Source organism: Rousettus aegyptiacus, unplaced genomic scaffold, assembly GCF_014176215.1.
Source record: "Rousettus aegyptiacus isolate mRouAeg1 unplaced genomic scaffold, mRouAeg1.p scaffold_m13_p_2, whole genome shotgun sequence".
Lineage (NCBI taxonomy): Eukaryota > Metazoa > Chordata > Mammalia > Chiroptera > Pteropodidae > Rousettus > Rousettus aegyptiacus.
This window is the reverse complement of record NW_023416295.1, coordinates 116,141,232-116,159,159: the sequence shown is the minus strand read 5'-3', so window position 1 is coordinate 116,159,159 and position 17,928 is coordinate 116,141,232. Positions and strand designations below refer to the sequence as shown.

Below are 17,928 nucleotides of genomic sequence, written 5' to 3'. Positions count from 1 at the left end.
CTGAAAGCTACACATAGGTTGTTCTGTCTAAATTCAAACAGCGGCTTTAACTGATGTGTGTGCATGTGTGTGTGTGAGAGATTAAGATTATTTGGTCCTCACCTAAGTGCTGAGGTCTAGTTTGGGTTTGTTTGAGACTGTCACTTTAATCAGCAGACATTAAAAGATAAGTGAGAAAATGGAATATGTTAAGCAATTCAGAATGGAGGGAAACAATAGCATAAGAGGTTGCTACACTTTTGGCATTTCGCAACATGTAAATTACATTATAAATAATATGCAATTGCTTGATCAAGACCTCAGAGCTTTTAGTAATGGGTTTGAAGCACGAAGTTCAGTATTTATAGTGAGGTCTTCACTTTTAATTATGCCCTTTGGTCCAGAAAGCAAGCTGGGCTTCGGGTTGTAAAGAGTTTTTGGTGCAATGCCAGGCAGTTGACCCCTCTTTCCTTCCTATTTTCCACTATCTTGCAGACCAGATGATGTGCTTCTGCATCGCACGCATGATGAGATTGTCCTCCTGCATTGCTTTCTCTGGCCCGTGGTGACATTTGTGGTGGGCGTTCTAATTGTGGTCCTGACCATCTGTGCCAAGAGCCTGGCAGTCAAGGCAGAAGCCATGAAGAAGCGCAAGTTCTCTTAGAGGGGTGTAGGCTTGTGGAAAGCAAAGCACAGAAACTGCATCCATCGGCACACATCTACCTGCAGAGTGTGTTTCCGACGCAGGAGATGGAAGGGGCTATGAGAGGTCTCTGAGAGGCCCCTCCCTCAATGGCAGCAGCAACAGGCACAACTGGAAGACTTAGGACCTCATAGATTGTATTCTGTGTGTCGTAGCAATGGCTAAAGAGTCAAGCTCTGGGCTCTGTGGAGTAACAGTTTCAAAAAATCCAATAAGATGTTAATTTTTTTTTTGGAAAGTAACTATATAATTGTACAGTGTAGTATATAAATCATTATGATTTATGGTATTTAAAAATATTAAAATAGAGTGGTCTGTGTTTTTTCTATTTCCTTTTTTATGCTTAGAACACCAGGGTTCAAAAACAACAACAACAACAACAAGTCTTTTGGGTTTCATTTGATTCTGCTAGACTAAACTTTTACTTGGAGATGAAGATTCCTATACAAATCTCGACCTCACTATATAATCTCATTTCTATTAAAGAGTACTTTTTGACCCTTGCTCAAAAAAGGAATACTATGCTGTTAACTCAGTCTCCAATCACTTCTGGGACTCTTAAACAAAGGATGCTCAAAGATTGGAAAAACATATCCTCCAGCTCCTGCTTTTGCCTACTCATTATTTTCCACCAGATTATTTCTTAAGAGAGGGAAATGATTCTGAACAAGGCCTGTCCTAGCTCTCAGAGCCTCACACTCCTTTATTCATCTGTTCATGTTATTTTTGATGGATTTTATCCTTGTGCAATAGAATGTACATGATGTGAAGGATACCTTTCAGCTTAGTTAAATGCTTTTTTCAATTCTTTTTTCTTTTAGGTCAGAAAAAAATATTCAAAATCTGTTTCAACATTTTGTTTTGATTTTCTCTGTCCTTGCCTTGATGTTACCAGTATTAAAACAAAAATATTGCTGCAGCTGTTCAGTTTGCTTGGACAAACCTGGAGATGCAAACCAGCTCACATCACTGCTGAGCTTTCTGTGCCTTTATCAAAAGTTCATTGAGGAGACCAGACTTTTTTGCATCTGTTCATGAACTCAAATTCCAAATATGAATCACAGGTCTCAGTGAATATAAAACCTACCCTACTTATTTACCAGGTAAAATCAAACATTTGTTTAGATGAAATGTATATTTTTAGTGAAGAAACAACTGACAACATTATTTCATTTTGCTTTCTTCTAATATTCTTTAAACCCATGTCTTGTAGAATAAAGACGAATTATAATTTAAGGACAAGCTCCCCTCCTCAGTTATTTGCTCGGGGATCTAAGAAAGATACATGTTAGTGGAATGATGATTTCCTGACTTTTAGTCTACATATCACTGTTTTATTAATTTTAGAATACAAGTAATTGAAAGAGCTATAATTTTCTGTGAGAGGGTGCTGGATAAGTGTGATAATTTTTATCTAATTCACGTGCTACAGGTTGCACTGTGGACAAGGCCCTGCACACACTATTTGTGACATCCTTTGTGGCAGCTCTAGTGCCTTGACTTCAAAGTTTTCTTTTGCAGAAAGACATTCTTGTGTCTTAGCAACACAATGAACTGTTCCGAAGCAGAGTCACTCGAAGATGGGAATCAGAAAAAAATCACCTTTGAATCACATCATGGGAAGTGAAGTCTACTTTATCCATTTTCTCTTAATCCAATAATCTATGATTAATTGATCACAGAGAGTAGATAAAAATAGTACATGGACATATGTTATATTTTGGAAAAGGGCAACAATCTGAGTTTTCATTTATTGATTTGGTATTCATGTATCTATATTAACTAAACGCCTATACTGAGGCCCAAAAAGTATAAATGACTGTATTCTGTTGGTTGATTTTTGGAAAAGAGAAGAAGCACAGTGAATTCATGAGGTCACATGTAGTTTTAGGGTCTTACTTTCTTATAGCCAGTTAAATTCGAGACTTTTTATTTATATTTGTCATTAAAGATAAAATCTAAAGGAATCAGAAGAAGACATTTTTAGGATCATAAAAAGAAAAGAAGCTTAACTTCTTAATATTTTAATTCTCTTTTTTGTATAAGTGTTAGGCGCCCCAAAATATGATAGCTCATGTAAGACAGAAGTTTATTTCTTCCTTACATAGCTATCCAGAGGTTAAGAAGTCTAGGGCGGCGAGGGCAGCTCTGTTTCACAAGGTGATCAAGGGCCCCAGGATTCATCTACCTTGTCCTCTCCTTACCAAGGGTAGTGGTCAAAACTAGCTCAGAGAAACACATCCACTGTGTGCTTATAAAAAGAAAGGACATTGGAAGCAAACTATTTCCTTTTAAGGACGTTTCAGTCATCATTTCTGCTCATAGTCCGCCTTCAAGGAAATACTCACCTATACTCACCTTCAAGGAAGTCTGGGACATGTTATGTCCAGCTACATGAACATATGTTATTCCATGTGTTCCACTAAAACTCCAGGGCAAGGGATCTGTTACGGCAAGGAAAAGGGGGAGAATGAATACTGTAGTGAAAGGAAAGAATGATGTATAGCCATCAACGGCCCATGCCATGATGGAAATCTGAGCGGGGCTGATAAGGATCCTTTGCCTTGACAGGAAATAAGGTCCTTGATTAAACCTTGAATCTGCTGTCAGGGAGAAACTCTTCTTTATTTTCCTCTGTGGCCCCTGGTTTGACCTAGAAAATTCTTGTCAGGCTCAAAGCCACATCTACAATATTTGGGGGCATCATAGCTTTTGCCTGTGGATGCAGATTTGTAGACCTCGATTTTCTTAGAGACTGAACAAGCAGGCTTTTCTAGGCCAGGATCATAGTTTATCTGGCCGTGATAAAGAGGCCAACTCCATTTTTGATATTTGACTGCTGACAGCTTTCAAGCCTCTTCATTCCCCTTTTGCCTTAAGATCCCCATCTGGGCAAGCTGATTAGAAAGCCTGGGTGCCTCCTTCTTTGGTCCATGTGGGAAGTTCAAATCACACAACCTCTGGCCCACACACAGGAACACTCACCCCAAACTCACACCCTAAGAACAATAAAAGCCAAGCCAATCAAGTCATTCTTGAATCTGTCTGGGGGCCCGCCCTACTGTCCCCAGAAAATCTCATTATGTGAATAATAAACCTTTTCATACCCTCTTGATGTGTATGTGGTTATTAGTATCGACATCCAAACCAAATTTTGGGTTAGGTGGTCCCTCTGAGTAAGGGGTGCTCACAACATTAATGATAAAATTTCATCAAAAACACAATAGGTTTATGCTCTATTTGTTTTTTTTAGTTCATATGAAAGTGACCACAGCCAAAAGACTATTCTTACGTTTCCTAAGCCAGCATCATCTTGCTTATTAGTCTCTGTGCTTGGCCCCTACTCCCATTCCTCAATTTAACAGCAGCCACCTTGGAACCTTCTGGAACAATAAGTTTAAGTGGGAATGCAATATCTTTATCTGATCTTGTCTGATCAGTGATACTTAATGGAGACTCTTTGTTTAAAAAGTTACTTTTCAGATGGACCTCGAGATAATCATGCTAAGCGAAATAAGCCAGACAGAAAAAGTTGAAAATGACTTGTTGTCACTTATATGTGGGATATAAACCTAAAAGCAACAAACAAACTGGACAAACAAATAGAGACTCATGGACATGGACTATAAACTAATGGTTACCAGAGAGTGGGGAGGAAGGGGGAGGAGGGAGGTAGATGGGCTAAAAGGAGTCAAATATGTGATGACATTAAAGAATAAAAAATAAATTAATTAAAAATAAAATAATAAAAAGTTACTTTTCAGTAACAGTTGACGTACAATATTATATTAGTTTCAGGTGTGTAACATAGTGATTAGACATTTGTATAGTTTATGAAGTGATCACCCTGATAAATTCTAGTACCCATCTGCCATCATACTTAGTTATCACAAGGTTAATAACTATATTCCTTACTCTGTACTTCACATCCCCATGACTATTTTAATAACTGCCAATTTGTACTTCTTAATTCCCTCACTCTTTTGACCCATCTCCCCAACTCCCCTCCCATCTGGCGACCACTAATTTGTTCTCTGTTATGTATGAGTCTGTTTCTGTTTTGTTTGTTTTTTAAATTCCACATATAAATGAAATCATATGGTGTTTGTCTTTCTGTTTGGCTTAATTCACTTAGCATAATACCCTGTAGGTCTATCCACGTTGTGATAAATGGTAAGATTTTATTCTTTTTTTATAGCTAAGTAATTTGAAAAAGACTCTGCATAACAATCTGCTGTTTAAAGTACAGCAGCAGTTGAGCTATAAGACACAGGTATATATCTTGTACCAAAGTTACATTATCTACTTGTAAACGAGTTCTTCTTATCTCACTTCAACTATTTTTCATAGTAATTGACCAAAAATCAACAAAAGGCAGTCAATGCACATCATCATTCTGCTTTCTTCTACCCACTTTCCCTGTTGCTACAGGCCTCCCTTCCAAGTTGCTGCTAGTGACAGTTTTACCTAAAAGTAAGTCAAAGCATAACGAAGTTCTCCAGCTTTCCATCCTGCAAGGTCTATTTCTTCACTGCTGGCTGCCTGGCTCTAATGCTAAAGCCACATATTTTAGATCTGTGCTATGACGGGGATATAATTTACATTGATTATCTCTAAATGGTCTTATTTGGTGATATCAGATGGTGATTCCCAGATCTATGATCTCCTGTTCTTATCTGTTCCATGTTCTGGATGTAAATTGCAATAGCTCTGATGCATCCTTAGGCCTCCGACTCAACCTTAGTGATGGGCAGAAAATGCAGTGACAAAATAAATAATGGGGCAAAATATTATCAGACAACATGGATGGGGAACCATTTACTGGCTCAGGTAGTTTGTCTTGAAAAATGATGAAAGATATCAAAGAATTTGACAACCTTTTCCAATAGAGCAACATTCCTGTCACATGCCCTGCAGTCCGGATGGACTGTGCCTGTCTCAGAGCCTGTGCATATGTGGTCCTGTCCTACGGCTTGGCCTCTCTTCTCACCATATGTGTGTATCTGTTTTCTTCTTATCCATTAGGTCTGAACTTAAATATTGACTCCCTCCAGAGGCCTTCCTAGCCCATCCTGTATAAATGGATTTCTCCTGTCACCCTCTTCTACTTTATCCTGTTTTTACCCTTTGTGTTACCTATTGCTGCTTATATTATATATTTGTTTGTTTACTTGTCCATATACATATCTATTTATCTCTCCTATTAGATGATAATATCCTTGAAGGTAGAACAATGTTGGTGAAACTATTTTTCACCACTAGCACAGTGCTTGACACATTCAAATGCTAAATAAATACTTATTGGATGGATAAATGAATGAATGAATGCTCCCCAGATCCTCTGTATGTGTTGCTTTCTGTCTTGGGAAATTCTACCTTGCCTTTAAGGCCTGACCTCCTTCCTTCATTCTACCTGCAAAATTAATCACTTCCTCCTCTGTTATTCCATAGTAATTTGTCCATACCTCTATTATTTTAAGAATTTAGCATGCATTATAAAATTTTATCATGTGTTGTATAGCTGTTAATTTACTTATTCTTCCCTATCTCCTCACCTTATGAGACAAGAAATATCTTGCTGATCTTTTTAGACATAATAACAAAAAACATATAATAATAACCCTTCACTCTTATTCCGTGCTTTCTGTGTGCATTTAAACTCTTTATTGCATATCCAGGACATAGTTAACCTTGGAAAAGTATAAAATTAATGAATAAGCAAATACATTTTGTAATTTGGGCCTTAAAAAAAATTTATAGTAAAGATAGGCTACTGTTTTTGTATTTAAATATCCTATGCTACCTTTTGAATAAGTGAACAGTAGAAAAGTCACTGTATTTGTTTCAAATTACCCCCAAATTTAGCAACTTAAAACAGCAAATATATATTATCTCATACAATTTCTGAAAGTCAAAAATTAGGAAGAGGCTTAGCTCTAATTCTAAATTCTTCTTGGTGAAATTTTGCCTCTTAGAAAGGTAAGCACATGGGTTAGGATTACAGTGGAATAAACATCAGAAGCAGGAGTTCAGCAGAATTACAACGGGAAACTCTTGATAAGAACACACTTGTTCATTTGATAGGCACCTTAGAACACAACGTGAGCAAAGTCAATTGTCTGCAGTTTTTAATTGATACGAAGAGTCTTCCTAAAAAAGTTCACTTCAGAATAGGCTTTTCAATAACTTTAGATCGCTTTCAAGAGTAGATATGAAAACTTATGTGACTTTTGCTCTTTCCTCACTTTTTGTTAATAACAATGTCAGAAATAGGGGATTTAACACTCAAACAAAGACTAAAATTGGAAATAGCCCCATTGCCAGATATTTACCACCTCGGGGAAATTTTTGAAAGTACCCTAGAAACCCAAGACTCAAACTCATGTTCTTATAATAAAACCACTAGAAGTAACAATGGAGGGAAACTATTGATTAAGATGCATGTAGATGTTGTTAATAGAAAAAAATATTGGGTAACAATTGTGCTAGTTCATAAACTGAAGGAAGAAAACCAGTCAGTGAATAAATAATAAAGACGCCATGAGGGGAAACCAAATACCCACTTAACCATTTATTCTTAATTCACAAGTTGAAATTTCTTTAAATATTAAATGACAGCTTTGCGTATTTTTTTTTGCTAGTGGGTGTTACAATACCAACCTTAAACATTGGCACAATTATATCACCTCTCCCTGGTCAACAAACTATTTCTGTGGTAGGCAGCTCTACTAATCTTGAAGCAATTTTCATGTTTCAGCTTATTAACTTTCACTTTTGGCCTTTAACGTAGGAACATTCTCCATCCCTTGTGACACTACACTTGTTAACTTAATTGAGAGGAACCTGTTGTGCAAAAGGATCTTCAAGATTAGATAGATGCTCCTCTGAAGATCTCTTCCCTGAGGTCCCCTGGCACCCCCGTATTCAAAATCAGGTTAAAAGTAATTTGGAAACTAACTTCTTGGTGTTCTGTGTTTAAATCAAACCCAAAGTAAAGATTTTCATGGCATAGCAGACTCCTTAGGGACTGAAAATCCTACCTAAATGGATAGAATTTTTAGGGCTGAATGCATCAAGGTTTGTGTTGACACATTCAAACCGTATCCAAGATTACATAGTAACTTCTAAAAACAATAGACAAAGAACTAAAACCAAGAATTGAAAGCCTAATAAAAAAGACCCATCACAACTCTCACCAGTCCTTGTATTCTTGTCTTCCTAGTTAAGAAACCCAATGGCTAAGAATGCAGATTTGTTCAGGACCTCAGGGTAATAAGTAAAATAGCCATTTCTTACTTCCCTGTGATACTAAACCCAAATACTATTTTATTGTAGGGTTATATATTCTAGACTCATACATCTGTGCTATGCTTTCTTTAGTAGTTCCTAGGTTAGATAGAAATAGTTAACCCTGCTATACTTACCTGGGAAAATTAATAATATGCTTTGACAGTTATTCTTCAGTAATTTAATGAAGTACCCTCTTACTTTTTTTTCATGAGTTCCTGACTAGGACCTGTGGAACTTAAGTTTCCCTGAAATTCTAGTCTTACCTGATATTTGGATGACCTCTTATTAGTTTCTAAAACTGAGTTGAACTCTTTCAATTTCATCTATCTTCTTAACAGTTTTAACTCAGAAGGGACTTCAGGTTAGAAAAAATGTTATGCTTTTGCCAAAACAAATTATATCATCTAGGACAAAATTTATCCCAAGGAGGTAAATCCTTCACTCTGGGAAGACTAAAAGTCATTTAGAATTTTCCTTGGCTAGTAATTCAGACAATTAAGGAGTCAATTAAGAGGATGCCTGGGTCTCATAGGTGTTGCAGGCAGTTAGTTTCCAGCCTTTCAAAAATATATTAGAAAGTCCTCTAGAAAGCTCAAAGTTAACCTTGTTTGTAGATAGGTTATACCTTAAGACAAAAACAGGAAATTATCAGGCTGGATATGTCAAAACAGATCTCAACTCACTCCTAGAATAATGATCCTTTTACTGGAGCCAAAGTCACCCAGAAGGTTGAATTCATTGTATGCACCAGGACTTCTCAACTAACTATATATAAGAGCATCAATATCAATGGCAAGAGATGAAGAATGTTTTAGAAATAACTAAGGATCTTGATCTCTGTAGGAAATAAAACAAACAAAAAAAGGTGACCAAAAGAGTAAGAAACTCATAAGTGTTTTCGCGTTTCTTAAGGAGATAGAATGCTGTACAAAAATGGAATGGCAGGAAAGTTAAAGGAAACACCGTACTTGGTCATGAGGACAGTCAACTCCTAAGCATCCTGTTTCCATAATGCTCTGAGGGCCAAACCTTTAAAGAAGTTCACAAAACCTATTACAAAATGCCAGGGATTTACTCTAAAATTAGGGGGTAGGGGGAGGCGAGGTCACTTACTAAAAACAATAGTTAATAAAGATTTATCTCAAGACCTTCACCTCATTGCTTCATCTATCTTCAACTATTGTCTTATGAACTTGGCTCCATCCCAATAAGTTTTATTCCTTAAAAGAACAGCCTTAAAACACTTGAGTTCAAATCCCCAAATCCTATACTCTTTCCTTTCTTTCTCTTTTTGAGAGACTACCAAGACTTTGTCAAGACAGTCTCCTTTGCTCTTATGAATTTAATAAACTCAGCTTTGTTTTCCCAACAGCTTTTTCTGAGATCTCCAACAAAATTTATCTTGTTGGAGCCATAAAGCAGTATTTGGTTTCTTTAAAGCTTATTTACTATTATTAACCAGATTGTCCAAATCTCTTTTTTGGAAGTGTGTAAAGACACTTTGAGAAGAGTATTTACTCTTCTTGGGGGCCTTTTAGTTATGGTAACTGGTAAGATAATGTACGGAAAGATAACATATGCATAATGCTTAATGCTTAATAGAGTTCCTGGCACAATATAGGTATTCAATGACTGTTAGCTATATTATATCCCTGAACTCCCCAGTCCTTCCTTACCTGGACCTCTAAGTCGTCTGCAAACTCCAGATTAATTGTCTCTGAATTCAGAGTTCCATTTCATAGATCATCACTGGTTTCTCATCTGGCATGATTAGCAAGGACCATCTGCTCCCCCTCCTCCTCCCTTTCAGGGTTTTCACTCCATTCCCCTTCAGTTCCACCAACAAGCTGAGGGAGAATTCCATTATTTACATTTGTCCTCCTTAGCCACCTAATAAGGTGACTTTTTCTTGGAGAGGGCTGACCAAAGAGAGGGCCTCTGTTCAGTGACATTCGATTTTAACAAGGAAAAGTGAAAAACACTTTGCCCCTGATAATTGGGAAGATTTTCTTTCCTGCCACTTTCCCCAAACAAATGAACAAAAATCACAACCTCTCAAAAACACTTTGGTCTAAATAAGGGAAACTTAAATTGCAAGGTGAATGAAATTGGGAGTCTAGAGGAAACCTTGGTTTATCTTTATCGACAGGGTTCCAGAACCATGAACATAAAAGATAATTTAGGAGGGAGAATGTCCAAGAAGGTTTTCCATACTGTCTCATACATCAGAGACCAAGAGATACCAAAAACACTGCAGTATCTGTCTTGGTTCCTAAAATTCTCCTTTCCGAAACAGCATATCTCAAATGCCAACTCCGTGTTATTATAAAATTCAAATCTACTCTGAAATTTAAAGAGGAAACAGATGAAGTATAAATGTGTGAATAAAATCTTCCAAGACCAAAAAAAAAAAAAAAGCTTAAAACAGGATGAGGGGGAACCCTACAGTGATGTTTACTTTGTCCGTTATTATTATTGGATGAAATGACAAGGCCAATAACTTTATGCTTTGATGAGGCAAGTGGGGTGCAGCATTTGAGTGTGTTTGGGGTTGCGAGGTGGGAAGGTTTACTGATGGGAAGTGTGTTAGTAAATGTTTGACACCCACCCAGGATTAGAGCAGTGCCCTCATTCATAGCATTTAATGATTTCTGTGGTATAAATCTACCACAGTGTCTGATTGTAAGCTATTAGTGTAACGTCCTTGAACTCGGAGTTGGGAAGAGATGCACAGTAGTACACTATTGTATGGTATTTCGACCATATGGATATAGACAAAAATAACCTCCAGGACAGAGATAATAGTAAAATGTGGTAAAATTATTAGAAAGTGATAAGTTTTGATTATTTAGTACTTCTGTTTAATACACTTCATGAAATTCTAAGTTTATATAATTTACTTTTTAATAATGGCTGTATTTAACAACTGGTTCAGAAAAGTTAACATTTAGCTCTCTTGAGCCAATACCAAAACATTGCTACGAGAGCCAAGTATGTTTCCTCTATCTCTGCTTTCTTCCTTATGACTTACCAGCAGTTCTTATTGACCCCGTGGGTTGTTTCAAACCTGAAGATGAAATCTCTCACTTACCATTTCTAATAAAGGCCTTATCTCTAACACAGAGCATGTGGTCCCATCGAATCTGTTTCAGGCAACGATTTATCTCTCTGGGTGGGTAGGATAGGTGAGTGGGATGGCGGGGGGTGGCCAGTGGACTCTCATTCTCCCAAAGGGGCTTTATTACATCCAGGATCTGAGAGCGAGGGTGGGAGAGCAAGAAGAAAGCTTGAGCTATTAATACCACAGCTGAGTTTCAGGACTTTTCGAGATGCTCTGTGTAGGGACAGAGCAATGGCACTTTTCTCAGAGAGATGTGGACCTGGCTGCTCCAATAAATTAATGTTCCAATTCAAATGACTCATTTTGTAGGAACATTAAGTTCACAGCCAGTTTGTCAGTGTAAGAAAACTATCACCTCATTTTTTTAAAACTCAAAAAATATTGCTTAAATTTTATGAGCTACAAATCCCGTTTTGGCAAAAGATGGATTGAAACGTACAAAGGCAGTGTTGGAGCCTTACTAGCACTATGTTTAGCTTGGCTGCCATATTTTTGAGAATGGTTAGCAGACCAGAAACCGTCTTCTGAGAACTGGTTAAAGAAACTATACCTTTTCTAGAGGAGACTAAAGGAGGACATGATACCAACTACAAATATTGAAAAGCTGTCATGTGGAAGAGACACTAGAACTTGTTTTACAAATTATTATGGTAGATAGAGATAGGGGCTCTGTGCTACAGAGGCTTGACTTCCAGTTTTGGTTTAATCACTTATTAGTTGTATGACCTCGGACAAATTATATAAACTCTCTAAACTTAGATCCTTTTTCTGTAAAATACGGTATATTAGTTTCCCATTGCTATTTTAACTAATTGTCATGAATTTATTGGCTTAAAACAACCTGAATTTATTATCTTACAGTTCTGGAGGTCAGACTCCAATATAGGTCTCACTGGGCTAAAATCGAGATGTCAGCAGGGCAGCAGCATTCCTTTTTGAAGCTCTAGGAAAGAATCCATTTCTTTCCATTTTGCAGCTTCTAAAAGCCACCTGCATTCCTTGGGTCATAGCCCTTTTCTTCTATCTCCAAAAACAAAATATTAGACCAAATTCTTCTCGCACTGCTCTCTGGTCCTTTTTCTCCTGCCTCCTTCTTCAGTTCATAAGAACTCTTGTGATTACACTGGGCCCACCCAGATAATCCAGGATCATCTCTTCATATCAGTCATCTGATTCACAGCTTTAATTCCATGTGTAACCTTGATTCCCCTTAGTCATGTAATCTGACATATTCATAGTCACAGGTTTCAAAGATTAGGACATGAACATTTTGGGGCCCATTATTCTGTCTACTGTATGGAAATAATAATATAATGAATATAAAAGCAAAACCTACTTCATAGCATTGCCCTGAGAAAGAGTTCTTGGACAAAGTAAGGCCTTAATAAATATTAGCATCTATCATTATTATTATCTTTAATAACAATCAACATTACTTTGCCAGGCTGCCATAATAAAGTACCACAAACTGGGTGGCTTACACAACAGGAATTTATTGTTGTACCATAATGGGGATAGAAGTATAATATCAAGGTGTTGGCAGAGTTGGTTCCTTCCGATGGCCGTGAGGAAGAATCTGCTTCATGCTTCCTCTCTAGCTTTGGTGGTTTGCCGGCAATCTTTGATGCTCTGTGGCTTGTAGATACAACACTTTGATTTCTGCCTTCATGTTCACATGGTGTTTGTTCTCTCTTTGAGAATATTTGTGTCCAAATTTCTCCTTTTTATAAGGACAGTGGTCTTATTGGATTAGAGGCCCACCATACTCTAGTATGACCTATTTTAAACTAATTATGTCTGCAGCAACCCTGTTCCCAAAGAAGGTCATAGTCTGGAGGACATTATAAATAAACCAATGAATGGAAGACGTAGGCAGAGCATATTTACCTCAGCAAAAGAAAGTGCTTTCTATCAGAGATATTTAAATGTGGAATGGGGTGCCGAGTTTCCCAATATTCACCAACCACTTAGTGAAGACAAGGTTGGGACAGAGCATATTCAAGCATCCCAATAGTGCTTAGAAACGATCAGCTTTAAAATGTTCTTTTAACCTAGAGAGACTTTTGTATAATCTATTCCAGAAAGCTGCATCACTTTTCAGAGATTTATGAGTGCTCGGTTCATTTAACCAGCATGTCTAATGTGTACCCCCAGGGGAGTTTGCTCTGTGGGCATCTACTCTGGCTTTTCATCACAGGCTGTGATGCCATCACATCCTAGTAAGTCACAAGTTGTAGAAGTGAGCACTTCAAAGCTTTTGTTAATTGGAATTCAGGGGAATTAGTTATCGTTTGAATATGCTGTTTTTGGATTGTGCCTAAGTGTATATCTAGGATTCCATGTAGGTGAGAAATCACATGCATTTCCAGGCAAACCCAAGCTAGTGGCAAATACAAAATAAATTCAGATTAGGTTAAGGAGAGACTTTATTTGAAAGGATTATTGTAAACAGGGAGGGGAAAAATGACCTTAATGGGGATAAGGGGACCATTGCAAGGGGAGAATGCTCCAACCTTGTGATCAGTAAGCATCTCAAAGGTCAGGCAGCAAAGGTCAGTTCTCTTACAGAGAGGGACAAACAGGCTAGAAAAAACTGGGTGTGGGGAAGGAGGGGAGCTGGTGAAGGTGTAATCAGGGAGTTGATCAGGGGATGTTTTGCCCTGAGCTCAGCCTGTTCTTTGGAAGCTGTTCTGGAGGGGTTGGATGCTGGCTCAGTGACTTCTTCAGCCGGTTATTTACTCCACTGGATGCATTTCCTCACTGCGAAGTAGGTGCTAATACAGAGCTTTGTCAGAGGGGCCTTTTGAATCCAGATCTGTCAGACTCTGCCCTTCCAGAGAAAAGACCAGTTACATATAAGAACTCAGTCTTTACAAAGCCCTCTTTAAAGTTGACTTCTCGTAAAAAGGTGCAGATTTAAACTCACATCTGAAAAGATATTTGCACACCGATTTTCATAGCAGCATTGTTCACGGTGGCCAGGACGTGGAAGCAACTGAAACGTCCTACAATAAATGATTGGCTAAAGAAGCTGTGGTACATATATACAGTGGAATATTACTTGGCTATAAGAAGAGATGAAATACTGCCATTTGCAACAACATGGATGGACCTTGAGATAATCATGCTAAGCAAAATATGCCAGAGAGAAAAAGCTGAAAATCACATATTACTTATATGTGGGATAAAAACCTAAAAGCGACAAACGGAGACTCATGAACATGGACAATAGACTAGTGGTTACCATATGGTATGGGGGAAGGGAAGGAGGGGGAGGTAGATGGGATAAAATGGGTCAAATATGTGGTAACAGAAAGAAATCTACCTATGGGAGGTGAACACACTATATATATATATATATATATATATATATATATATATATATGCCTTACTATTAAAATGTACAGCTGAAACTTACTGGATTTCATTAACTAATGTTACCATAAAAAGTAAATCAGTTAAAAGAAAATAGACATGTACCACCCCCCCAAAATAAAATACATAAAAAATAAAATAAAGAGATGCAAAGTTATTTTCTGAAAGAAGTGTGGATATCTATTCAATTCAATCATCAAAGAATTTAATGAAATAACTTGAAAGTGTTTAGTTTATTATTTTTCATAATACCAGAGCATAGTATAAATCTACTGATTTAGAGACTCTGTAGATGAGGCCTGGCAATCTGCATTTTAATATTATAGAACTGAAAGACTTTGTCCACCTGGCCCTAGCAGAGCCAAGCACTAAACACTGAGAATTGTAGTGGAGAAATATTGACTATGTTATTATGAATGGTACCACCCAGGAGAATGGGAAGGTAACTCAAAAGCTCAAATTCCCTGATGGCATGCAAATTACAGGTTGTAAGAGGCAAAATCACAGGGCATGGTGGGTTAGGAGTTTGGGTCATGCTGGGAGCTGATTGGTCTGAGTTCTGGGCTTCTGTATTCTGGTGCCTTGGGAGTTACTGATTTGTGTGTGTGTACGTGTGTGCATGCACACAGGTCTGTTCACATATATTTGAGAGAGAGAGAGAGAGAGAGAGAGAGAGAGAGAGAGAGAGAGAGAGAGAGAGAGAGAGAGAGAGAGAATGAGAGAGAGAGAGCGCACACTAGGATTTAAAGCTAAATTTAATCAAAGTCATAATGCCCCTTGGTTTCAATGGTAAGCCATGCAGGTGATTCTGATACACACTGAAGGTGAGAACCCCCGGTAGAGTGCTTGAGCACACCTGCTCTGAGGCTAGATTGCCTGGGGATGCATCCTGCCTCTGTCATTTATTGACTGTGACCTCTTCAGTCTGTTCCTCCTTTCACAGTTTTTGAGATGAGGATTGTGTTCTGGGGAGGATTGAGTCAATTAAAATGTGTTAGAATAATGAATGGTGCCAGGAACTTTGTCTGTTAGTATTATATATTACTGTATTATTCTTATCATCATATCTAGAAGCAATCTCAAATTTATTTGCTTCGTGCCTTGGGGAACCTGTTAAAGCAGCTCACAGTATAGTAGGGAAAACAACAAATAATTTCAGCATAATATGCAATGGGCAATGAAAAATGTCTCTCTACATACAGAAGTAATGACAAGGAGGAGGAGAATTTGGGGAGACAAGTTAGGGACCTGGTCAGCAGCAGTCTTACATGTCAAGGAAGGTCATTACCATTTTTTTTTTTTCTTTTAAAGGTGAGGCAATCCTTGGTTGACCTTACAGATTGTAAGAACTTTGTCAGCTTACAATCTCTTATTTTTTATTTTTTACGTCTACAGCACCTGGTCTTCCTAGGTGGTCTCCCATCTAGGTACTAACCAGGCTCGACCCTGTTTAGCTTCCAAGATCAGACGGGATCGGGCTTGTTCAGGGTGGCATGGCTGTAGACCTTTTTATTAATTTTTTAAAAATTTTTTTAAATTAAGTTTATTGGGGTAACATTGGTTAATACAATTATATGATTTTCAGGTGTACATTATAATTTGACATCTGTATGCCTTTTTTAAAAAGGCTTCTGGTATAGTAAAAACTAAACTTTAAATTAAAAAAAGTCTAAATAGGGTTATAAAAATGTTTAATTCACAAAATAAAGGATTTATTTAAAATTTTTCTCTTTATAATATATTAGAGGTAGATTGATTCAATAATGGGCCTGAGGTTAAAGTTATATGAAACATGTCTCTCTCATTCCTGTCTGTATCTCTGCAACTCTATGTTTATTTGTAGATAAATCAAAGCTCTGTATTTATAACGCTTTGTGATGATGAGGCCTGGGCTAATGACTAACCTTCCTGCCCTCTCTGTGATCGGTCTTGGTCGTCAAAGAAGAGATAAGAACTATTTTAGGGGAGAGAAAAAGAAATATACAGGGGCAAAAATGTACAAAGCAGGAGTATAAAATCTAGAAACCACAAATAGTTTGAAACAGCGAAGCATAAATTGCAAGGAGAGGAGTGGCTACCGCTAAAGATGGGGAGGAAGGCACAGGCCAAGTCATGAAAGGCCTTTTATGGCTACTGAGAAGCCTGGACTGCACCTTGTAGATAATCAGGAGTCACTGGTCAATTTCAGAAGGACCACAGTCAAGTTCTTATTTTAGATAAATCGCCCTGGTGGTAATGTGGAGGGGTGCTAGAGTGCCTGATGGAGGCACAGAGATCATGCAGACTTCTGGGTTTGGCTGCGATCGTGAGACCTGAACCGAAGCAGGACAGTGATGTAGGAAATGGTTGGCTATCTAGAAGGTCAATAGAAACAGCAACACTTTGATGATAAAGACAGATAACTTCCTGTTAAGGAGGTGTGGGTGGGAAAAGCAACTCGTCTTTGAGACTTAAAGTCACATAGCTTTTAAGTGGGTCTAAAACTTACTGCTCTACCCACAACCCTTGTGTCATATTGCGCGGCAGAGTGCATGCATGGCTTGGAGTGCTGAAGCCATGGGGAGCTGCTTAGAGAGGACCAGCCCAGGGAATTTCTGGTGGAGCCGAGAAGACTGGCCTATTTCTTGGTCAATGGTCCCTTTGTCAAGCTCTGCTTATCACCACGTTTGAGTATGCCGTCTACTTCCTGCTGGGCCCCACACCGATGTATGGGTGCTATCTTCACCCAAGGGGAAGTGATGAGTGAGCATTTCATCACATTGTCCTTGCTCACGGCTGGGATTTAGGGGATACAGCGGCATGGCACCTTTAAGGTCCTGGCCTCCTGTGTTTTACTTTTTCTCTTCCTTCACAGCCTAGGTAATGCTTCTTTTCTTTGTCTTGCTTGCTCTGAACAATGTTGCAGAGCCCTGTTCTTCTTTCTTCTCCTTTCCCCTAGTGGCTCAGCAGTTGTTTGGGCCTGACATTTATAGAACGTCTGAGGGTTGGGAGCTGCCTTTTGGAGATTCCTTACTTCTGCCCTACTTGTGGATTCCTCTTTGTGGCTACTTCTCTTTCTTTGTGTTTCTCATTCTGAGTCGACATGCCAGTTCTTCATGGGACGATCACCATCCTTTGACCCAAGGATTTACTATTACCTCAAGGATTGTTTGGCAGCATGCTCCTGGGACCCAGAAGGAACAGATGGGATTGGATTTAGAGTAGGCAACTGTGTTATCACATGTAGTCTGAAAAGATGTGAAGTCCACTATCAGGACTATTGGACAAATGGGACTTTTAGCAAGAGTCTATAGAGTAAGGGGAGCAGGAAGTGATTTGAAGCATGTATGTGAGCAAAACTGAATTTAAAGCTGGAAGCCCAAAGTTGAATTTAATTTAAGCTGTGGAGCTTAATCAACCTTTTCTCCAACCCATGATACACAAGGAAGTGGTTAAGAACTCAGGCTCTAGAATTACACTG

General features: G+C 38.2%; 1 protein-coding gene and 1 pseudogene across 1 annotated transcript in view; one reads left to right on the top strand and one right to left on the bottom strand.

Annotated features, from left to right (window-relative positions):
• The window catches only part of KCNMB4 (potassium calcium-activated channel subfamily M regulatory beta subunit 4), a 54,268-nt gene extending 52,350 nt beyond the window's left edge, over positions 1–1,918 (top strand). The window contains exon 3 of the mRNA XM_016152325.2: positions 475–1,918. Within this exon, the coding sequence (XP_016007811.1) occupies positions 475–643 (169 nt within the window). The 3' untranslated portion in view covers positions 644–1,918. The remainder of the gene's footprint in view (positions 1–474) is intronic.
• Positions 1,919–15,854: 13,936 nt separating this feature from the next.
• On the bottom strand, positions 15,855–15,973 carry LOC118614001 (annotated as a pseudogene).
• Positions 15,974–17,928: the final 1,955 nt, after the last annotated feature.